The following is a 25197-nucleotide window of genomic DNA, read 5'->3' as shown; positions in this document are numbered from 1 at the left end:
CTGTACATAAACACACAGGAAAGGGTGATGGTGCTCCGCAGGAAGTCTCTTTCATTGGACACCTCAGTGTAGACATGGCTGGTTTTCATTGGACGCCTCTGTGGTCAATCGCAAGAACGCACGTTTCCCATTTCCAAAAACGTGCTCTAATACGCCCCGAAAACGTCCGACAAAAACGCATGTAAAACCCACGTATCAAATACGCTCAAGTGTGAACCAGGCCTAAAGGGAACCTGTCATCAACTTTATGCTGCCCATACTAACGGCATTATAAAGTAGAGACAGGCGAGTTGATTTCAGCGGTCTGTCATTTATAAGAGACTAGCAGAAGGACCAGGCTTCGCACGGGTATATTTCATCTATTTCATCTAAAGTTTCTGTGTGTCGTTGAAGGATATCGACAGTATCCACTATAACAGTGACATCTACAGTACCACTGTCTGCCGAGCTGTGTATCTAATCCTATCCTGTGTGATACTGTCTGCTGAGCTGTGTAGCTAATCCTATCCTGTCTGCTGAGCTATGTATCTAATCTTATGTTGTGTGATACTGTCTGCCGAGCTGTGTATCTAATCCTATCCTGTGTGATACTGTCTGCTGAGCTGTGTATCTAATCCTATCCTGTGTGATACTGCCTGCTGAGCAGTGTATCTAATCCTATCCTGTGTGATACTGCCTGCTGAGCAGTGTATCTAATCCTATCCTGTGTGATACTGTCTGCTGAGCTGTGTAGCTAATCCTATCCTGTGTGATACTGTCTGCTGAGCTATGTATCTAATCTTATGTTGTGTGATACTGTCTGCCGAGCTGTGTATCTAATCCTATCCTGTGTTATACTGTCTGCTGAGCTGTGTATCTAATCCTATCCTGTGTGATACTGCTTGATGAGCAGTGTATTTAATCCGATCCTGTGTGATACTGCCTGCTGAGCTGTGTATCTAATCCTATCCTGTGTGATACTGTCTGCTGAGCTGTGTATCTAATTCTATCCTGTGTGATACTGCCTGCTGAGCTGTGTATCTAACCCTATCCTGTGCGATACTGCCTGCTGAGCTGTGTTTTTAATCCTATCCTGTGCGATACTGCCTGCTGAGCTGTGTATCTAATCCTATCCTGTGCGATACTGCCTGCTGAGCTGTGTATCTAATCCTATGAGATACTGTCTGCTGAGCTGTGTATCTAATCCTATCCTGTGTGATACTGTCTGCTGAACTATATATCTAATCCTATCCTATGTGATACTGCCTGCTGAGCTGTGTATCTAATCCTATCCTGTGCAATACTGCCTGCTGAGCTGTGTATCCAATCCTATCCTGTGCGATACTGCCTGCAGAGCTGTGTATCTAATCCTATCCTGTGTGATACTGCCTGCTGAGCTGTGTATCTAATCCTGTGTGACACTGTGAACAGCTGATCGGCGTGGGTGACTGGTGTTGGACCCCGCTGAGCAGATATTGATGGCCTGTCCTAAGGATAGGGTATCAATATTAAAGTACCATAAAATGCCTTTAAGGTCAGTGTGGGGCTCGGTGGCTGGTCCCCACCTATCAGACTTTTAGGCCTCTTTCACACAAACAATACGCATTGTGTCCGGATGCGTTCAGGATGCGCTCTGTGAAACTCGCACCATTTTGCAAGCAAGTTCAGTCAGTTTTGTCTGCATTTGCGTTCAGTGTTTCAGTTTTTTTCTGCGCCGGTGCAATCAGTTTTCTTGCGTTTTTCATGCACATGGACAAAAAAAAAACAGAAGGTTTTTCAAACATCTCCTAGCAACCATCAGTCAAAAACGCATTGCACCCGGATTTTGTGGGCTGTGTGAAAACGCAGAATATAAAACATGCTGTAATTCTCACGCAACGCAGAACTGATATGTGCACAGACCCATTGAAATGAATGGGGCGCAATCCGTTCACTTCACACATCGCACCTGTGAGGAAAACTCGCTTGTGTGAAAAAGGCCTTAGGGCTATATGTACATGTGTTGCGCCACTTCTTGACGCTGAAAAGTTGCATGAAATTTTTTATAATGATAGTCAATGGAGTTGTACAGCAACATGCTGCGACCGTGACACGACAGTCACAAAAATATCATCCAAGTTGGACTTTTGTGTGACGGCCGCGTCATAGTCGAAGTAAGCCACAGTGCGACACCACTGACTATCATTACAAAAAATGCTGCACGACATTCACATCGCAGTGTAGTTGTACCCTTACTGTCGCCATGTAGCCCTAGCCTTATTACAAACTAAATTTTAGGGGGAACCCAAAGAGTAGCAGTAAGGCATTATATATATACGTATACAGTATGTGCAGTCATTTCTAGATACGGTATTGAAGTAGCACAATTCTGCAAACCAGGGTGGAGGATTTTTTTTTAAACTTTATTACCACATCCAAACTTTTCAAAGCCATTAGTTGATAGGGTCACACTCTGAAAAGCTGGAGACTGATACATTTGTACATTACCTACAATTACACAAAAAGCCTGTAAGAAGGTTTCGTATTGAATTAGAGAAAAACTGGATCAGCAGGAACACATACATGGCCATTTTCTGAAAGACACATGCCTGGCCTCAGCAGCGGCTGGCTTCTCCAGCTAAAGCGCGGTGGTGTTTACACTGTAAACAGCTGAAGTGCGTTACAGCGTAACAGTCATCATGACAACAGAAAGATTCAGACTGACTGCCATGTTCACACCATTAGGATATGTTCACAAGAGTCGAATTTCCATACTACAAATCCAACACATACTTTACTATAAGATCAGCGGCAACGATCCAGGACTTACACACCGATCTCTGCTGAGATGTGCTGCTACAGGATTCCACATCTAACATCCTACTGATATTCCTCCTGCAATGCATGGGGCATTTCATACCCCATTCACATACCCAGATTTATTACTGCTTGAATTCTGCACAGAAAACCGCAGATTTCCTGGACAATCAGAGCAGAAATGAGTTTCCACGTCCAAATTCCCACCACGGATTTGTCTATGGCAGCATGTCCTCCATTCTCACTAGGACTGAGGCAATGACGGATAGCTGACTACTTTCCCAAATAGGATAGACAGCACAAAAATGAAAGTGATAAATATATACACTCATTGATAAAAAAAGAAAGAAAAAAAGAAAAATAATAATATTAATGCACCAAGAAGTTGATGGAACTGAATGAAACTTTCTATGTGTGAACGTAACAATGACATTTGTAAGTGATTACAATATTAGAGTGAAAGGATCATTTTATTGCTGAAATGCAGGCACAGATGAGGATGAGACCAACACAGATGCCTTCAGCTGCCAAGTGCACGTTACAGTTCAGCCTGCTTTTCTTCTATAAATCTAGGGGCAGAAGCTGTTTAACCCCTAAATGCATAAATGCAGTATATGTACACAATTGCATGGAGCAGGCTGCTGCGATCCGGCCGCAATGACGAGGAACAGCGATTCCACCCATCACTTAATCCTTCAGATACTGTGATGCATGCTGATCGCAGCATCTGTGGAGTTAAGCAGAGGGATGCCGCTTCCTCTGCCTTCCAATCGGAGCCTCCACAGTGAAATTGCAGGGCTTTGATCGGTTACCATGGCAACCTGAACACTTTTGAAGCCTACCATTGCTGCTATGTTCCCTGCTGCTCTGTGCACATCAGATCAGGCCCCTATATCAGGACATCACATATGAACCCCTTATCAGGACATCACATCAGCCCTTCATGTCAGAACCCCATCAAACCTTATATCAGCCCATAGTTAGACCCCATCAGACCTCAGATCAGATTAAAATAAAAACCATCTCTTACCTGTCCTGCACCGCGGCTCCTCTGAAGTCACGCTTCCCTGTCTTCCCGGCCGGAGCTGCTCTGTCACTTGACTGCACCTGTCAACTGACTACGTCCTGACGCTGTACGCGGTCAGGACAGTGCAGCGCCGCCGGGAAGACAGGAGAGGATTGACATGGGAGGAATAAAAGGAATAAAGACCGGGAGGGTGAGTATTACAAGCGCTTGCAGCGCTTCACTCCCTACTCCCGGCACCTGAAGCATACTAGTGAGCACTCGCTTTATAAGACGCATGGCCATTTTTCCCCCACTTTTTTAGCGAAAAATATGGTAGGTATCGCTGCGTACGAAAGTGTCTGAACTATTAAAATAATTGAAAAAATTGAATAAGCCCCCCCCCCAAAAAAAAAAAAAAAACTTGAATAAGGCAGAGTGCCAACTGTGCTTGTATTGTAGAATTTTTTTCCTGCTTTCCAAAACAAGACATGGTAAATTAAGTGGTGGCATTAACCCCTTCACGCATTTGGACTTTACTGTAGGTCCAAATTGCAAGTGATTTACGCATCTGGACATACAGTGACGTCCAAACTGCTTACCGGAATTTACCACAAGAGGAACCCCATAAAAAATAAAAATAAAAAACATTGACAGAATTACCATTTTTGCCCACTTCACCTCCACAAAAAATGGTATCAAAAGTGATCAAGAAGACATATGTAAACAAAAACTACAGCCCGTACCACAAAAAACAAGCCCTCACACAGCTACATTGGTGAAAAAATAAAAATGTTATGGGCCCTAAACTAATTTCAGCAAATTACATGTTCGAAAATTCAGATGCCGCTCCTTCCCTTCTGAGTGCTGCCGTGTCCCCAAACAGCGGTTTATGACCACATATAGGGTGTTCCCGTATTCTGGAAAAAATGCATAACAAATTGTGGGTGCATTTTCTCCTGTTACCCCTTGTGAAAATGAAAAATTTGGGGCTAAAGCAACTTTATATTGTAAATAAAAGTTAATGTTTCGTTTTACAGCCATGTGTTTCTAAATTTTATGAAACGCTTGTTGGGTCAAAGCATTCACTTCACCCCTAGATTTATTCCTTGAGGAGTGTAGTTTCCAAAATGTGGTCACTTTTTGGGGTTTTCTTTCTAGAGGTACCTCAGTGTCTCTTCAAATGTGACATGACACCTGCAAAATCTGCCCTTCGTTAACCATATGGCGCTCCTTTCCCTCTGCACCCTGCCATGCACCCATACTGCAGGTTACAACCACATATGGGAGGTTTCTGTAAGCTGCAGAATCAGGGTTATAAATATTGAGGTTTCTTTGACTGTTAACCCTTGCTGTGTCACAGGAAAATTGGATTTAACCACCTCCGGACCGCTGTACGCACAGACGCGTCCTGGAGGTGGTTGTTTAATTCCTCCTGGACGCGCCGGCGCGTCCTCTCGCGAGACGCGAGATTTCGGTCACAGCCGGCCCGCGCATGCGCATCGCGGGCCGGCAAAAGTTAAAGGACTATTGCATCAGCAACCTGCCAGCCAATGATCGTCGCTGGCAGGTTGCTGATTTTTAAAAAATCGAATCACAAGCCAGATAACAGATCATATTAGTAAATATGATCTGTTATATGGCTTCTCTGCTCCTCTGCTGGTCCTTTTCGTCGGTTGGATCCAGCAGAGAAGCAGACATCACTGTGAGTACACACCAAACACTGCCCTTAGCCCCTGATCACCATCCATCACCCCCATCATCCAAATTAACCCCTTGATCGCCCCCTGTCAATCACTTAGTGAAAGACAAAAAGTGATCAGTGTAAACTGACACTTTTTTTTTTCACTAGTATTGGCTGTTAGGTTTTAGGGATAGTTTAGGCCCCTTGGTTAGGTAGTTAGCGTCAGTTAGCGCCCACCCCACCGCACCGCAGTCACTTTTATTCGCTGTTTAGCGTATCGCTAATCAGCATTTGTACTTTTATAGTATCTGTAAGTGATCAAAACTGATCACGGTCAGATCTATAATAGTATTAGTGTCACTTTAGTTCGCCATCCACCCAAAACGCAGTGTTTGCCCGATCAGGCCTGATCGGTCGCCCACACGTGCGTTCACCCACGCCCGCCCCACCGCAGTGACAAAAAATTATTTTTTTTTGATCACTGCACATTCACTTTACACGCTCTGCGGCGATAAAAAAATCAGTTTTGATATTTTTTATCAACCGCAGCGGCCTCCGGTACTTCGCTAGCCTCCCCTTTGTAAGACAGGCTTGCTTTTTTTCTTGGGTAGTCTCAGGGAATACCCCTAAATTTAGTAGTCCAAATGTCAAACAGGGGGTATTCTTCTGAAGAGGCCTACAGGATTCTGACCCAGTCGGATGAGGAGTGGGAACCCTCATCTGACGAATCTAGCGGGTCAGAATATGAACCTGTAGAAAGCAGTGGCTCTCTGACCCAAAGTTCGGACGAGGAGGTTGAGGTCCCTGGCAGCACCAGGCGTACCCGGCCCCGTGTCGCTAGACCACAGGTTATGCAGGATCCGCTTCAAGAGCAGCAGAGTGGGGCTGTCGCTGCCGGATCACGTGGTGAGGCATACACCAGCAGCGCAGCCCTTCCTGGACCTAGTACCAGCACTGCCGTACAACATGGTGAAGTAGCGAGCACCAGAAGGGCAGTTGAAGCTGGTACGGTGGCACGTGCACTAGTTACCCCGTCGCAGCCACCGCACAGACAGGCCCGTAGAGCCCCTAGAATCCCTGAGGTGCTGGCAAACCCTGATTGGCAGTCACCAACTTCAGCCGCACCAGTAGTTCCCCCTTTCACCGCCCAGTCTGGAGTTCGGGTTGAGACGGCTCAGATCAGTACGGCCCTGGGATTTTTTGAGCTGTTCTTGACTGCGGAGCTCTTGGACTTAGTCGTGGCAGAGACCAACTAATATGCCACACAATTTATAACCGCAAACCCGGGAAGCTTTTATGCCCAGCCTTTCCGGTGGAAACCAGTCCAAGTTTCCGAACTTAAAATTTTTCTGGGCCTTCTCCTCAACATGGGCCTGACAAAAAAGCATGAATTGCGGTCATATTGGTCAACGCACCCAATTCATCACATGCCCATGTTCTCTGCTGCTATGTCCAGGACACGATTTGAGGCCATCCTGCGTTTCCTGCACTTTAGCGACAACACCACCTCCCGTCCCAGAGGCCACCCAGCTTTTGACCGGCTCCACAAAATTCGGCCCCTCATAGACCATTTCAACCAGAAATTTGCAGATTTGTATACCCCTGAGCAAAACATCTGCGTAGACGAGTCCCTAATACATTTTACCGGGCGCCTTGGCTTCAAACAATACATCCCAAGCAAGCGTGCCCGGTATGGGGTCAAATTGTATAAGCTCTGTGAAAGGGCCACAGGCTATACCCACAAATTTCGGATCTATGAGGGAAAAGATCAGACCCTGGAGCCGGTCGGTTGCCCTGACTACCTGGGGAGCAGTGGGAAGACAGTCTGGGACTTGGTGTCACCCTTATTCGGCAAGGGGTACCATCTTTATGTGGACAATTTTTACACAAGTGTGGCCCTCTTTAGGCATTTGTTTCTAGAACGGATTTGCGCCTGTGGCACCGCGCGAACTAGTCGCGTGGGCTTCCCCCAACGGCTTGTAACCACCCGTCTTGCAAGGGGGGAGAGGGCTGCCTTGTGTAACGAAGAATTGCTCGCGGTGAAATGGAGAGACAAGCGTGACGTTTACATGCTCTCCTCCATTCACGCAGACACGACAATACAAATTCAAAGGGCAACCCGTGTCATTGAAAAGCCCCTCTCAGTCCACGACTATAATTTGCTCATGGGAGGGGTGGACTTCAATGACCAGATGTTGGCTCCCTATTTAGTTTCCCGCAGAACCAGACGCTGGTATAAGAAGGTGTCTGTATATTTAATTCAATTGGCGCTCTACAATAGTTTTGTTCTCTACAGTAAGGCTGGGAGAACACGATCCTTCCTCAAATTCCAGGAAGAGATCATCGAGAACCTCCTTTACCCAGGAGGTTCCGTGGCCCCATCCACCAGTGTAGTTAGCCGTCTACACGAGCGACATTTCCCCAGTGTCGTTGCTGGTACCTCAACCCAACCGCCACCCCGAAAAAAATGTTGTGTCTGTAGCAGGAGTGGAATAAGGCGTGACACCCGCTATTTCTGTCCTGACTGTCCGGACCACCCTGCCCTATGCTTAGGAGAGTGTTTCCGGAAGTACCACACACAGGTACACCTAGCATAGGGATCACATCTCACCAGGACAGGCACACAGGGCTATTAGGGCCCTTTCTCTCACAGCTGCTGCAAACCTCTCCTTTCACCTGGGATAAAGTGCATAACGTACTTCGCCACATCTTTGGGCGATTTGCGCTTTGCACATTGTCCCATGGGGAAGGAGAGGTTTGTTCTATAAAGGTAAAAAAAAAAAAAAAAAAAATTACCGGTAAGTAAAAAAGTTTAAAAAAGTTAATATGTTCTGTTCTAAAGTTAATAAAGTTATTGCTTTGCGGCCTGGTTTTTTCTTTTTTGTTTTGTTTTTTTTACCTTCCAGGTGGACCAACCGATCGACCAGCTGCAGCACTGATGTGCATTCTGACAGAAGCATTGCGCTGCTGTCAGATTACACGCAAGTCGGTGTATGCGGCGCTGCAAGACGAGATTTCTCCTCTGCAGTAAAAGATACGTTTGCCGAGGCATATGAGCTGAGGAGGTGGCGGTGTTCATATACTTTGGCAAACACTTTGTATATATAAAAAAAAAAATCCCGGCAATGATTTATTCATCCACATCGATTGATGTGAATGGAGAAATCTGGTTTGCCAGGGCATACGAGCTGAAGTGGGTATGGATGTTGGGCGGAGCTCCTATGTCCTGGCAGACGCCTTTCCCCTCCTTTTTCTTTTTTTGGCAGAGATTTTTTCATCCACATTGATCGATGCGAATGAAGAAATCTGTGCTGTTCATTTTTTTCTTTCAGCCCAGAGGCTGAACGGAAAAAAAAAATCTCATTACCCGTATGCTCAATATAAGGAGAATAGCAGAAACTCCTAATGCTGGCCATACATGTAATGATTGCGGAGACCCTCAAATGCCAGGGCAGTACAAACACCCCACAAATAACACCATTTTGGAAAGAAGACAACCCAAGGTATTCGCTGAGGGGCATATTGAGTCCATGAAAGATTGAAATTTTTGTCCCAAGTTAGCGGAAAGGGAGACTTTGTGAGAACAAAATCAAAAAAAATCAATTTCCGCTAACTTGTGCCTAAAATTTTTTTTTTCAATGAACTCGCCATGCCCCTCATTGAATACCTTGGGGTGTCTTCTTTCCAAAATGGGGTCACATGTGGGGTATTTATACTGCCCTGGCATTTTAGGGGCCCCAAAGCGTGAGAAGAAGTCTGGTATCCAAATGTCTAAAAATGCCCTCCTAAAAGGAATTTGGGCCCCTTTGCCCACCTAGGCTGCAAAAAAGTGTCACACATCTGGTATCTCCGTACTCAGGAGAAGTTGAGGAATGTGTTTTGGGGTGTCTTTTTACATATACCCATGCTGGGTGAGATAAATATCTTGGTCAAATGCCAACTTTGTATAAATAAATGGGAAAAGTTGTCTTTTGCCAAGATATTTCTCTCACCCAGCATGGGTATATGTAAAATGACACCACAAAACACATTCCCCACCTTCTCCTGAGTACGGAGATACCAGATGTGTGACACTTTTTTGCAGCCTAGGTGGGCAAAGGGGCCCACATTCCAAAGAGCACCTTTCGGATTTCACAGGTCATTTACCTACTTACCACACATTAGGGCCCCTGTAAAATGCCAGGGCAGTATAACTACCCCACAAGTGACCCCATTTTGGAAAGAAGACACCCCAAGGTATTCCGTGAGGGGCATGGCAAGTTCCTAGAATTTTTAATTTTTAGTCACAAGTTAGTGGAAAATGATTATTTTTTTTTTTTTATTTTTTTTTTTTTCATACAAAGTCTCATATTCCACTAACTTGTGACAAAAAATAAAAACTTCCATGAACTCACTATGCCCATCAGCGAATACCTTGGGGTCTCTTCTTTCCAAAATGGGGTCACTTGTAGGTAGTTATACTGCCCTGGCATTCTAGGGGCCCAAATGTGTGGTAAGGAGTTTGAAATCAAATTCTGTAAAAAATGACCTGTGAAATCCGAAAGGTGCTCTTTGTAATATGGGCCCCTTTGCCCACCTAGGCTGCAAAAAAGTGTCACACATCTGGTATCTCCGTACTCAGGAGAAGGTGGGGAATGTGTTTTGGGGTGTCATTTTATATATACCCATGCTGGGTGAGAGAAATATCTTGGCAAAAGACAACTTTTCCCATTTCTTTATACAAAGTTGGCATTTGACCAAGATATTTATCTCACCCAGCATGGGTATATGTAAAAAGACACCCCAAAACACATTCCTCAACTTCTCCTGAGTACGGAGATACCAGATGTGTGACACTTTTTTGCAGCCTAGGTGGGCAAAGGGGCCCACATTCCAAAGAGCACCTTTCGCATTTCACAGGTCATTTTTTACAGAATTTGATTTCAAACTCCTTACCACACATTTGGGCCCCTAGAATGCCAGGGCAGTATAACTACCCCACAAGTGACCCCATTTTGGAAAGAAGAGACCCCAAGGTATTCGCTGATGGGCATAGTGAGTTCATGGAAGTTTTTATTTTTGGGTCATTTATGTGTGGTTTCTACTATGTAAGCCCCACAAAGTGACTCCATAACTGTACTGGTCCTTAAAAAAGTGGGTTTTGGAAATTTTCTGAACATTTTTAAAATTTGCTTCTAAGCCTTCTAAGTTCCTGAAAAAATAAAATGACAATTAAAAAAAATGATGTCAACATAAAGTAGACATATGTGGAATGTAAAGTAATGACTATTTTATGAAGTATGACTATCCATCTTAAAAGCAGAGAATTTCTCATTTTGAAAATAGCGAATTTTTCTGAATTTTCTGCAAATTTGGGATTTATTTATGCATAAAGGTAAAATGTATCAACTAAAATTCACCACTAACATAAAGTATGATGTCTAATGAGAAAACAAACTCAGAATGGCTTGGATAAGTAAAAGCGTTCCAAATGTCAGATTTGAAAAATGGGGCTCCGGCATTTGGTCCAAACTGGCTGTTGCTTGAAGGGGTTAAAAAATGCATCCTGTCCCGCAGAAAATAAGCTATGTGAACAGAAAAATAAAAAAGTTATGGCTATTGATAACGTGAGGAGGAAAAATCAAAAGTAGGATATGTAGGAGGGTTCAAGGGATGATCGTGGATGATAGATATGAGTCACCGAGGTTCCTGGCCTCGGTGAAGTAAGAGCCGGTTTCATGTGTTAGCAGCAGTTGCTGTTTGACACATTGCTATTTAGTATGGCTGTAAATAGCTGATCCAGGACGGCTCTTACTGGGAGTAGTCAAAGTGCTGGGTGGGTGACTACTCCCCACGTTCCAGGCCGGGTCTTGGTTTGGGCTATAAAACACAGGCAGCACTGTCAGGTGGTGTGGATGACTCCTCTCTGACAATGGAGCTCTGACAGTCTCTGTGTTGGGACCTGGGAGTTTGGGCCTGGATTAAGGCCTGCTACCTTGTTGGTGTGAAAGCAGGTGGATTCTGCTTTGTCCAAAAACTTCTTCTTTGCTGCATGGTGTGAATGAACACCAGAATCACAAGGTGATCGTTTTCCTTGAAACTGACTTTTTGTTTTGTCATTTAATTAATGTGTGAATAAACACTGAACTGTTTAATTCAGACTTTGTTGTTGCCTCTATAATGCGTCCGCTAACCTGCCTATCAGAGTGAATCCCCACAATAAATTAAAATAGGCTCTGTCTTTAAGGTGTTAAAACCTGTCTACACTCACAACCTCAATATATTGGTGTAGCTGCTGGTAACTAATGCCTGAAACTCATAAAAAAGCTTTTTGGTGGGACCATCATATTACCAACTACCTTGTTTTTTTTTGCATATGACTGTATTATGGATCTGTTATACAAACACCCACATAGTTATAGGGTCCGTGCTGTTTTTTCATGTGTCTACGATTTTATACAGTGCCTATACCTCTGTCAAAAAATTGCGGAAAGCTCCAATGCATGCTGTATACTGAGCTATAAGCCCTAGAGGCAATGTCATTCTATAGAGGCATACCCAGTGTCTACATATCTATAGTATAATGCATTCGTAAAGTTGCGACCTTGTGCGAAAAAAAATTCTAAAAATGTTACCCATCAATCTGCACTCAATACCCCATAATGACAAAGTGAAAACAGAATGTTGGAAGCCTTAGTAACATAGTATATAAGGTCGAAAAGACATTTGTCCATCCAGTTCGGCCTGTTATCCTGCAAGTTGATCCAGAGGAAGGCAAAAAAAAAAAAACTGTGAGGTAGAAGCCAATTTTCCTCACTTTAGGGGAAAAAAATTCATTCCCGACTCCAATCAGAATAACTCCCTGGATCCACGACCCCTCTCTAGTAGCCATAGCCTGTAATATTATTACACTCCAGAAATACATCCAGGCCCCTCTTGAATTCCTTTATTGTAGTCACCATCACCACCTCCTCAGGCAGAGAGTTCCATAGTCTCACTGCTCTTACCGTAAAGAACCCTTTTCTATGTTTGTGTACAAACCTTCTTTCCTCCAGACGCAGAGGATGTCCCCTCGTCACAGTCCTGGGGATAAACAGATAATGGGAGAGATCTCTGTACTGACCCCTGATATATTTATACATAGTTATTACATCTCCCCTCAGTCGTCTTTTTTCTAAAGTGAATAACCCTAATTTTGATAATCTTTCCGTGTTAATCACTTTACACAGTTTAATGTCATCTGCAAAAATTGATACTTTACTATGCAAGCTTTCTACAAGATCATTAATAAATATATTGAAGAGAATAGGGCCCAATACTGACCCCTGAGGTTCTCCACTAGTGACAGTGACCCAATCTGAGTATGTACCGTTAATAACCACCCTCTGTTTTCTATCATTGAGCCAGTTACTTACCCACATACAGACGTTTTCTCCCAGTCCGAGCCTTCTCATTTTATATACTAACCTTTTATGTGGTACAGTGGCAAATGCTTTGGAGAAGTCCAGATATACGACATCCATTGATTCGCCGCTGTCAAGTCTAGAACTTACCTCCTCATAGAAACTGATTAATGACCTCTTGGTTAGTTTATTGTAAGGGAAAATTGCTACATGGTTTCACATCTGGATTTGGAGATTTTCTGCCACAAACTAACTTTTCAAAAAGCTAGAGACATACCAAAATCTTAGATCGATAAGGGTCTGAGTGCCGAGACCCCCCAAGATCCCTATATCACACTCTTGATGTTGAGCATGGAATCAGGACAGGCCCACAAAGTGGGACAAAAAAATAAAGGAAAAAAAAAAAAGTTTTCCCCCCCAAAAAATGTAAGTTTCAAGTAAAAATAAACAAAAACGTCATTTTCCCCAAATAAACGTAAAAAAAAATTGGTAAAAAATAGGGGGAGGGGGAGTATACATATTAGGTATCGCCGTGGCCGTATCGACCGGCTTTATAAACATATCACATGACCTAACCCCTCAGATGAACACCGTAAAAAATTAAAAATAAAAACTGTGCTAAATAAACCATTTTTTGTCACCTTACATCACAAAAAGTGTAATAGCAAGCGATCAAAAAGTCACACGCACCCCAAAATAGTGCCAATAAAACAGTCATCTCATCCCGCAAAAATCAGAACCTACCCAGGGTAATCGCCCAAAAACTGAAAAAATGATGGCTCTCAGACTACGGAAACACTAAAACATGATATTTTTTTGTTTCAAAAATGAAATCATTGTGCAAAACTGACATAAAAAAAATAAAAAAGTATACATATTCGGTATCGCCGCATCCGTGACAACCTGGTCTATAAAAATACCACATGATCTAACCTGTCAGATGAATGTTGTAAATAACAAAAAATAAAAACGGTGCCAAAACAGCTATTTCTTGTTACCTTGCCTCACAAAAAGTGAAATATAGAGCAACCAAAAATCATATGTACCCTAAACTAGTACCAACAAAACTTCCACCCTATCCCGTAGTTTCTAAAATAGGGTCATTTTTTTGGAGTTTCTACTCTAGGCGTGCATCAGGGGGGCTTCAAATGGGACATGGTGTCAAAAAAACCAGTCCAGCAAAATCTGCATTCCAAAAACCGTATGGCATTCCTTTCCTTCTGCGTCCTGCCGTGTGCCCGTACAGCAGTTTACCACATATGGGGTGTTTCTGTAAACTACAGAATCAGGGCCATAAATATTGAGTTTGGTTTGGCTGTTAACCCTTGCTTTGTAACTGGAAAAAAATTATTAAAATGGAAAATCTGCCAGAAAAGTTAAATTGTATCTCTATTTTCCATTAATTCTTGTGGAACACCTAAAGGGTTAACAAAGTTTGTAAAATCAGTTTTGAATACCTTGAGGGGTGTAGTTTCTAGAATAGGGTCATTTTTGGGTGGTTTCTATTATGTAAGCCTCGCAAAGTGACTTCAGACCTGAACTGGTCCCTAAAATTTGGGTTTTTGAAAAGTTCTGAAAAATTTCAAGATTTGCTTCTAAACTTCTAAGCCTTGTATCATCCCCAAAAAATAAAATATCATTCCCAGAATGATCCAAACATGAAGTAGATATATGGGGAATGTAAAGTAATAACTATTTTTGGAGGTATTACTATGTATTATAGAAGAAATTGAAACTTGAAATGGTAAATTTTGTATTTTTTTTATAAATAAAAATGATTTTTTTTAACTTCATTTTACCAGTGTCATGAAGTACAATATGTGACGAAAAAACTATCTCAGAATGGCCTGGATAAGTCAAAGCGTTTTAAAGTTATCAGCACTTAAAGTGACACTGGTCAGATTTGCAAAAAATGGCTAAGTCCTTAAAGGGACACTGACAGGGCCAATAAGCATATTGAGGTATATATATGGCAGTACAGGTCTTATAATGGGTATTACAATCATCTAAGTATCCCCCCTGTCCACATTATACATACAGTAAACTTAAGTTTTATAACCTGCTCTTGCGCCCAGCCAGCCTCCCCCAACTGCCGCTTTGAAGCGCCGCCCAGCTCATGAATATTCAGTTTGCTGGGCGGCTTCTGCGGTCCCCGCTCTGAAGCGCTGCGCTTAACAGTGCCCTGCGCATGCGCCGGATCTTGTGAAGTCGGGGACAGTAAGCGCCGCCCAGCGAAGTGAATATTGATGAGCTGGGCGGTGCTTACTGTACCGGACTTAACAAGATCCGGCGCATGCGCCGGGCACTGTTAAGCGCAGCGCTTCAGAGCGGGGACCGCAGAAGCCGCCCAGCAAACTGAATATTCATGAGCTGGGCGGCGCTTCAAAGCGGCAGTTGGGGGAGGCTGGCTGGGCGCAAGAGAGGTGAAACGCCGCCCCTTGGGCAGATTGAAGACCGTTGGAGCAGGTTATAAAACTTAAGTTTACTGTATGTATAATGTGGACAGGGGGGATACTTAGATGATTGTAATACCCATAATAAGACCTGTACTGCCATATATATACCTCAATATGCTTATTGGCCCTGTCAGTGTCCCTTTAAGGTGAAATAGGGCTGAGTCCTTAAGGGGTTAATCCTAACTTCTACAAAGCTATGAATACAGAATCAACCTAATATGAAAAGTTGTTATTCTAAAAATCTTCATCTACTTGCATATTATAAGTTATACCAGCAAGAATTAGTCTTTATGTAGAAAACTATGATTTAAATCAAGCCTTACTGACTAGTGATTTAAATCGTGATTTAAATCAGTTTGATTTAAATCAAATCCACCCTGCTCACAACTGATGAAATAACTGATCAAATAACTGATGTGTGAACTGGGCCTTAGCTGTGGGCTTAGGGTCATTGTCTTTTGTTGGTTTCTTCAGACTAGATAATCTTGATTCTTAGGGCTCTTTCACACTTGCGTTCTTTTCTTCCGGCATACAGTTCCGTCGTCGGGGCTCTATGCCGGAAGAATCCTGATCAGTTTTATCCTAATGCATTCTGAATGGAGTGAAATCCGTTCAGGATGTCTTCAGTTCCGGAACGGAACGTTTTTTGGCCGGAGAAAATACCGCAGCATGCTGCGCTTTTTGCTCCGGCCAAAAATCCTGAAGACTTGCCGCAAGGCCGGATCCGGAATTAATGCCCATTGAAAGGCATTGATCCGGATCCGGCCTTAAGCTAAACGTCGTTTCGGCGCATTGCCGGAGCCGACATTTAGCTTTTTCTGAATGGTTACCATGGCTGCCGGGACGCTAAAGTCCTGGCAGCCATGGTAAAGTGTAGCGGGGAGCGGGGGAGCAGCATACTTACCGTCCGTGCGGCTCCTGGGGCGCTCCAGAGTGACGTCAGGGCGCCCCAAGTGCATGGATCACGTGATCACATGGACACGTCATCCATGCACATGGGGCGCTCTGACGTCATTCTGGAGCGCCCCGGGAGCCGCACGGACTGTAAGTATACCGCTCCCCGCTCCTACTATGGCAACCAGGACTTTAATAGTGTCCTGGCTTCCATAGTAACACTGAACGCAATTTGAAGACTGCTCCGTCTTCAAATGCTTTCAGTACACTTGCGTTTTTCCGGATCCGGCGTGTAATTCCGGCAAATGGAGTGCACGCCGGATCCGGACAACGCAAGTGTGAAAGAGCCCTTACAGTTTGAGAGTCCTTTGGTGCTTTTTTGCAAACCCCAAACAAGCTTTTCTGTATCTTTTACTTAGGAGAGGCTTCTTTCTGGCCACCTTGCCATAAAGTCCAGATTGGTGGGTTGGTGCAGTGATGTTTGACCTTAGGAAAATTTCTACCATCTGCACAAAGAATCTTTGGAGCTCAGCAAGAGTGACTACTGGGTTCTTGGTCACTTCTCTTACAAAGGGTCTTCTCCTGGATTAGTTAGTTTGGTAGGACAGCCATCTCTATATTTTTTCACCCGTCTCCAGATCTCAAGGTAGTTCTCTCCTCCGCATGGCTTGGTTTTTGGCTGATATGTATGGTCAGCTGAGTTATATATAGACAGGGGTGTGCCCTTCCAAATAATTTCCAAGCAGCTGAATGTACAACAGGTAGGCTCCAGTCAAGGTGTAGAAACATCTTAAAGATGACCGAGAAAATGGGAGGCCCCAAGAGCTAAATATCAATAGCAAAGGGTCTGAATATTTATGCCCATGCTGAATTTTTTTTTTTATAAATTTGCAAAAAAGAAAAACATTTCTTGCAAATTTATTTAAAAAAAAGATTCAGCATGGGCATAAATATTCAGATCCTTTGCTATTGATGGGGAGAAACTTTAAATTGTACTGATTTTAGCACAAGGCCACATACAAAATTTGAAAAAAGTGAAAGTCTGAAGACTTTCCAACAGCACTGTATATAGGCACTCCATGTGCCACTATGTGGTCTATACATACAGCATTGCTGCATTCATGAGCCCTCAGGTTTGTAGAAGGCCTTCTAAACACAAAAATTTAGTCTAGCATTTCCACACACTCTAAAAAAAACATCATAAAAACCACTCATGATTTTTTCATTTGAACTTTTTGCAAACAAATGTTTGAATGGCGTTTTATGCTGACATTTTTACCATATAGAAAAGGAAATGCTATAGAGATGAAAAACATCACTAGGCGAAAAAGACTGGTCTGCCATGCATTTCATATTTTCCACTACCATCTCAAGACTCATGCACACAATCGTTCTTTCAGTCTGATACACTGATCTTTTCTGGATCGGATGCAGACCAATTCATTTAAAATGGAGCTGAAATAGGGTTTACCATTGCAGTCTATGGGAGAATCAGTGCACTTCTATCAAGATCTGTCTGACAAACTTTGCTATGGCAGGCCACAAGGCCTTCAGAAAGTCCCAGGCTGGCATAGCAACTGAACAGACGTCACAGGGGAGCAGATGTTGTGGGTTGCAATTGACTACAGCAGGGAAGCTCAACCTGCGGTACTCCCATCATGCCCTGCTGGAGGCGGATAGCTGTAGGCTGTCTGGGCATGCTAGGAGTTGTAGTTTTCCAACAGCTGGAGGGTCGCAGGTTGGGCATCCCTAGACTACAGCATCGTCTGTGATCACACACACAACCAAGGGTGCCTGCTGTATAAAACCGTTGCCTGCTGTCAGAAGAAGCAAGAATGGGCAATGGTGCAAAGAAAGGCTTGGGCCCACCTTTAGTGCACTTAACAGCTTATTTGCATATGTATTAAAAGCACTTTTCTACAGAATGAATCAATGGATGGCTAAGTGAATAGTATCATTACATTGATTTCAGGGTACTTTCACACTAGCGGCGCGGACCTCCAGCAGGCTGTTCCGGCGGGTGAACAGCCTGTCCGATCCGTCCTGCCGCTAGTGCACGCGTGCCCACGGACTACCGCTCCGGCCCTAATGACTATAACGGGGGCTGGGTTCCGGCGTCAGCACGGCAGCGTACGCCGAGAGGCCGCCGGAATAAAAGTACAACATGTAGTACTTTTATTCCGGCGGACTCTCGGCGTGTACTGCCACCAGAACTCCGCCCCGCCCCAATTATAGTCAATGGGGCCGGAGCGGTAGTCCGGGGGCACGCATGCACTAGCGGCAGGACGGATAGGACAGGCTGTTCACCAGCCGGAACAGCCTGCCGGAGTCCCTTGCCGCTAGTGTGAAACTAGCCTTACATAGTCCTACAAGGCATTGTGCCTGGTTTATCAGTGTATTTCAAGGTTACAGACTCCCTTTATCTTCGTCCTGACCAGCGCCATAATAGTACGGTCTTTAAAGATGGCGCCCGCCCCTGAGCACTGCGGGCGCCATAGCCGCGGGTGGCCGCCTACTTTTTATATACCCGCGGGTCATGTCCGCAACCGGCAGTAATGCTGATCGCAGACATTTAACCACTCAGATGCCGTGGTCAATCCTGACCACGGCATCTGAGCGCGCTGAAAACCGAAAGCGCGTGTTTCTGGTGGTGCTCCGGCTCCTCCGGTGCGGCGATCGGAGGAGCCGGAGCTTGTGTGCAGCAGGCCCCTGTCTTTGTGAATGACAGGAGGCTGCTGCATAGTATTTCCTATGGAGCCCTTGCCTGTAATTGGGCTCCATAGGAAACAAGAAATTTTCTCATAGACTCCAATGCTAGTGCATTGGAGTCTGAGTATAGCAATCTAATGATTGCATATTATAGTTCCCTATAGGAACTGTAAAAAAAAAATAAAAAATTTTTAAAAAATATATAAAAATTCAAAATCACCCCCCTTTTTCCAAAATATATATATTTTTTTTAAAATACACATTATGGGTGTCGCGATGTGCGAAAACACCAATAGTATAAAAATATATTCCCCATACGGACAACGGTAAAATGGAAAAAAGCGTCCAAATGGCCAATTGGCCGTTTTTGGTCGCTTCATTTTCTACAAAAAAAATTCATAAAAAGTCATCAAAAAGTCATACACACCCCAGAATGGTATCAATTAAAAGTTTAGATCGTCCCGCAAAACATGAGCTCCTATACAGCTCCATATACATAATTACAAAAATTTTTATAGGGGGGCAAAATATGGCAACAAACACAAAAAATATATTTTTTTCCCACTTTTTCCATTTTTTTTTATCACTATTAAAACACAAGAAAAACTATACATATAAAGGTATCGCTGAATTCGTACTGACCTGTACAATAAAAGTAACCAGGCAGTTTTATCATACATCGTAAATAAAAAAAACTGTGGTGGAATTGCTTTTTTTTTTTTTTTTTTGCAATTTCACCCCATTTGGATTTTTTTTCCCCGCTTAACACTACATCATATGCAATATTAAATGGTGGCGTTGGAAAGTACAACTTGTCCCGCAAAAAACAAGCCCTCATATGGATATGTGAACAGACAAATAAGTTATGGCTCTGGGAAGGCAGGGAGCGCAAAACGAAAACGCAAAAAAAAAATTCAAACAGAATTTATGCCCACATTGTGCCCCCCTCAAGGAATTAAGCCCAGCTGTAACCCCAGTAATATGCCCAGCTATGTGACCCCAGTAATATGCCCAGTTATGTGCAGCCCAGTAATAGTAATATGTTCAGCTGTGCCCCCTGCACAGACAAGAGGTGTGGAGAGTCGGCGGGGGAAAGGAATGATGAAGCAGGGAGCCAATGCCAGCTCTCTGCTTCATCATAATACACAAGCAACTGTCTCTGCTTCCTATGGACAACTGCCAGAAAGCAGGACATACCTCCCTCATAGCGGGACAGCCACTGCAATCCGGGACTGTCCCGCCGGAATTGGGACGGTTGGGAGGTATGCTTTAAGTACAGGGACACAATAACATGTCCTGGTCTGTTGCAGAGCTATTTTACTACAATTAGCAAATTAATTCCTCCAAATGTGAAACTATGACCACAAGTCACTGTGTAATTCGGCCATAGATATTATGCAAGTTGGATAAATAGGAAGAGTCAGTCTTGGTGCATGTTCATATGCAGATTTTTTGTATAAATTCTTGCAACTGAAAATAAGTTCCATTCATTTGAACGGGGTTGTTTCTGCAGCAGCAAATGTAGAAATTTCTGCAACAAATCTGCATCATATGAATATACCAGGAGGTAGTCTCTCCTAGAAGCAGGTCTTCTACTGGGGAACTCCTCCAAAATGCGCCATGTCAGCATGTCATACTTGTTTTCTGTATGGGATCAGAAAAAAACCCTGTGCATGAAATCAGATGCACATGGAGGTACAGCAAGGCCACATGCACCTCCTGTATTTTGCTTTCCGTCCTCGGAAAAACGACCCCCAATGCAAGTCAATTTGGACGGATCCGTTTTCTCTGCCACAATGGAAAAGGGATCCGTCATTCATTGACTTTCAATGGATTTCAAAACGGATCCATTTTCTATTGTGGCAGATTGTTTCAGAGAAAACTGATCCGTTTTGCCAATGTTAGGCCTCTTTCACACTTGCGTTGTCCGGATCCGGCGTGTACTCCACTTGCCGGAATTACACTCCGGATCCGGAAAAACGCAAGTGTACTAAAAGCATTTGAAGACGGAACCGTCTTCCAAATGCGTTCAGTGTTACTATGGCACCCAGGACGCTATTAAAGTCCTGGCTGCCATAGTAGGAGCGGGGAGCGGGGGAGCAGCATACTTACCGTCCGTGCGGCTCCCCGGGCGCTCCAGAATGACGTCAGAGCGCCCCATGCGCATGGATGACGTGATCCATGTGATCACATGATCCATGCGCTTGGGGCGCCCTGACGTCACTCTGGAGCGCCCGGGGAGCCGCACGGACGGTAAGTACACTGCTCCCCGCTCCCCACTACACTTTACCATGGCTGCCAGGACTTTAGCGTCCCGGCAGCCATGGTAACCACTCTGAAAAAGCTAAATGTCGGATGCGGCAATGCGCCGAAACGACGTTTAGCTTAAGGCCGGATCCGGATCAATGCCTTTCAATGGGCATTAATTCCGGATCCGGCCTTGCGGCAAGTGTTCCGGATTTTTGGCCGGAGCAAAAAGCACAGCATGCTGCGGTATTTTCTCCGGCCAAAAAACGTTCCGTTCCGGAACTGAAGACATCCTGATGCATCCTGAACGGATTTCTCTCCATTCAGAATGCATTAGGATAATCCTGATCAGGATTCTTCCGGCATAGAGCCCCGACGACGGAACTCTATGCCGGAAGACAACAACGCAGGTGTGAAAGAGCCCTTAAAGATAATACAACCGGATCCGTTCATAACAGATGCAGACGGTTGTATTATCAGTAACGGAAGCGTTTTTGCTGGACCGTGCTAGTATGAAACTACCCTAAGACTCTGTTCACACTTTGACAGCAAGAATAGTGTAGTATACAGCACTATACTATCTAGTAGACAACATGTCATAACTAGTCAACCAATACTATTCTTTCACAGTCAAATGTATACAACGTCCAGCACAGTACAGAAAACTGGAGGAAAACTGATCCCAGCGGGAGGCATTCTGGCATCTGGCGGATAAGTTTTACACTGGATGTCTCCTAACACCAAAAAGTAAAATTAAAGGGATTGTCTGACTTCAGTAAGTGGCATTTATCATGTAGAGAAAGTTAATACAAGCCACTTACTAATGTATTGTTATTATCCATTTTGCCTCCTTTGCTGGCTGGATTCATTTTTCCATCACATTATACACTGCTCGTTTCCATGGTTACGACCAACCTACAATCCATCAGTGGTGGTCGTGCTTGCACACTATAGGAAAAAGTGCTGGCCTTTCTGGTGGCTGGGAATGGGGGAGCTCACAAAGGATGGTGCTTTTTCCTATAGTGTGCAAGCACGACCACCGCTGATGAATTGTAGGTCGGTCGTAACCATGAAAACGAGCAGTGTAGTGTATAATGTGATGGAAAAATGAATCCATCCAGCAAAGGAAGCAATATGGATAATCACAATACATTAGTAAGTGGCTTGTATTAACTTTCTCTACATAATAAATGCAACTTACTGAGACAACCCCTTTAAGGACCCACTGACAAGCATGCGAGTTTTTCTGCCCCGCACAGGACCCGCGCACAAACATTTCAGCAGTTGTGTCCAATTCTGGTATAAAACAACGGGCTGGACACCACAGATGTGAACACACACTTACTGAGTATGTCATAACTAGTAAGGCTACTTTCACACACGCGTTTGGTGCGGATCCATCGTGTATCTGCACAGACAGATCCGTTCACATAATACAATCACATGCATCCGTTCAGAACGGATCAGTTTGTATTATCTTTAACATAGCCAAAACGGATCCGTCTTGAACACCATTGAAAGTCAATGGAGGACGGATCCGTTTTCTATTGTGTCAGTGAAAACGGATCCGTCCCCATTGACTTAGGCTACTTTCACACTAGCGGCAGGACGGATCCGACAGGCTGTTCACCCTGTCGGATCCGTCCTGCCGCCGCTCCATCCACATTGACTATAATAGGGGCATACAGTGACATGTGTCATATGACATGAAGATCGCGATGTTACATTGTCAATGCGACTGTGACACAAAATCATACATTACCCATCTGTGATCTGGACGTGTGCTCACATGTCGCCTATAGACCCCACAATAAGCCGGATGGAAGTGTCCTCAGGGGTCACACTAACCAGTCCCAGGGAGAAGGAGAGACCGTCTCCTCCTCCCTGTACCGATGGTATGGATTTACATACCAGGCAAGAAACCAGAACTGGGGCACAGCGGGCGAACCGAGCGGCACATAGAGAAAATAGTAAGCCATCACGCATGCCATCAGTATGCCCTACCCTGCCAGCTAGTTACGAGATAATGTCAGGACCGCTGAAAGGTCCTGTTTAAATCTTTTCAGCTCCTCCTGCTCTACTAGGCCTCATAAAGACAACCGTCGTGTTTTGCATATCCGCAAAACACGGATGCCGACTGGTGAGCATTCCACAATTTGCGGATCCCACACGGCCGGCACTAACATAGAAAATGGCTATTCTTGTCTGCAATTGCGAACAAGAATAGGACATTTTCTATCTTTTTTTGTGGGGCCATGGAACGGATCTACGGATTCGGACAGCACACTGTGTGCTGTCCACATCTTTTGCGGCCCCATTGAAATGAATGGGTCTGCATCCGTTCCGCAAAATTGGGATTTCACAGTGAATAACAAGCTATTTTTCCTCCTCAGGATAACATGTAAAAATTCTTGCCCAAAAAAATTGCTTCCTAAAGGGGTTGTCCAACATACTGAAAAATTCGGTAAACCCCTATGTCATCTTAAAATAAGAAAACATGTTAAATTCACCCGTTTCTGCAGCGTCGTTCTGGTTCGTTACGCTTGCTGCTGTCTGTTGACCGCTGCAGCCAATCACCGTCCTCAGTGGGCAGTGATTGGCTGCGGCAGTCACATGCTGTATCCAGGTGCTGCTGAATGTAAACAAACAGCGGCTGGAGTACCGGACCAGACCCGCGGAGAGCGAGTATATGACGCTTTCTTATTTTACGACATTGCAGCGGTTTATGAGAGGTTTCGTTATCGCAGAAGACCCCTTTAACCTCTAGTGACTACATGGCTCCAGCGATTTTCAAACTGCTCAGTGCATCCCCTCTAGACAGCCATTACTGTGGACACCTGGGCATGGCGACTTCTACCCCATCTGTAGCAGCAGAGACCTGGCAGCCTCCCCAGAGTGGATGGCGCCCCTCTGCGGCACTGCCCATGTGCTGAGTACAGGTGGCTCCTTCCCAGAAGCCCCTGACCCTGTATTACTGCAGGGAAGTGACTCTGTACGGGCAGCCATGGCACACTCTAGGGGCAGCCATAGCACACATGGCACTGTAGGAGCAGCACGTTTTCCCTCAGTGTTGACATAATCGACCACAGAGAGCGCCAGGCGCCATAAAGCGAGCTGCCTGCACTGCCGAGGAGGTGTGCGACCCTCCCTCCATGTGTCACCCCCTTCCCCCCATACTGCAGGCCTCTCCCGTGCTACTCACTGGCTGGAGAGCTGCAAAGGGGGCGCCCCTCGTCGCTGGAAGGCCCCGTCCACAAACACCCCGTTCTTGCCCAGGCAGCGCAGGTAGAAGTGCGGCTCCACGAAGTTGATCTGGAGGTGGCGGCGGGAGATGAAGCTGGAGCGCCCCATGTTGACATCCACCGATCCCTGGCTGGAGTCACGTCCGATGATCACTTGAGAAGTTCGCATGAAGAACTCAAAGTCTCGCCCCTCCAGACGGGCCAGGGCTGGGGGGGCTTCATGTCCCGAGGAGGCTAGCACACAGGGTGCAGGGCGCCCCCCAGACTGCACTGGGCTGCAGGGTGCAGAGCGAAGCGCCAGCAGGGCCAGCACCCCCGAGTCTTCTCCAGGCTCCATGGCGGCCGCGGCGCGTTGCCAGCTAGGATTGTTTTGGTTGTTGAAACTGAGTAACTGCAGGCGGGTCCACGGGCGGAGCAGAGGGAGATGGACGGGTCACAGGGCGAGGGAGGGGGCTGAGACACAGGTACAGGACTGGGAGGACTGCACAAGAGGAGGACTGGCTCCCAGTGCCCTCCAGTATAGAGGACTAGCTCCCAGTGCCCTCCAGTAGAGGACTAGCTCCCAGTGCCCACCAGTTACATGAAGAGGACTAGCTCCCAGTGCCCACCAGTTACATGAAGAGGACTAGCTCCCAGTGCCCACCAGTATAGAGGACTAGCTCCCAGTGCCCACCAGTATAGAGGACTAGCTCCCAGTGCCCTCCAGTATAGAGGACTAGCTCCCAGTGCCCTCCAGTATAGAGGACTAGCTCCCAGTGCCCTCCAGTATAGAGGACTAGCTCCCAGTGCCCTCCAGTATAGAGGA

At 45.1% G+C, this 25197-nt stretch overlaps 1 protein-coding gene across 2 annotated transcripts in view; it reads right to left on the bottom strand.

The window, feature by feature from the left end:
* The window catches only part of FOXK1 (forkhead box K1), a 63164-nt gene extending 38377 nt beyond the window's left edge, over positions 1-24787 (bottom strand). The window contains exon 1 of one of the 2 annotated variants that reach the window (XM_040439259.1): positions 24353-24787. In XM_040439259.1, the coding sequence (XP_040295193.1) occupies positions 24353-24729 (377 nt within the window). In that variant the 5' untranslated portion in view covers positions 24730-24787. The remainder of the gene's footprint in view (positions 1-24352) is intronic. The other variant, XM_040439258.1, reaches the window with a different exon arrangement.
* Positions 24788-25197: the final 410 nt, after the last annotated feature.

Source organism: Bufo bufo, chromosome 7 (assembly GCF_905171765.1).
Source record: "Bufo bufo chromosome 7, aBufBuf1.1, whole genome shotgun sequence".
NCBI lineage: Eukaryota > Metazoa > Chordata > Amphibia > Anura > Bufonidae > Bufo > Bufo bufo.
Note: the sequence above shows the minus strand (reverse complement) of the source record. Positions and strands in the feature narration are given on the sequence as shown.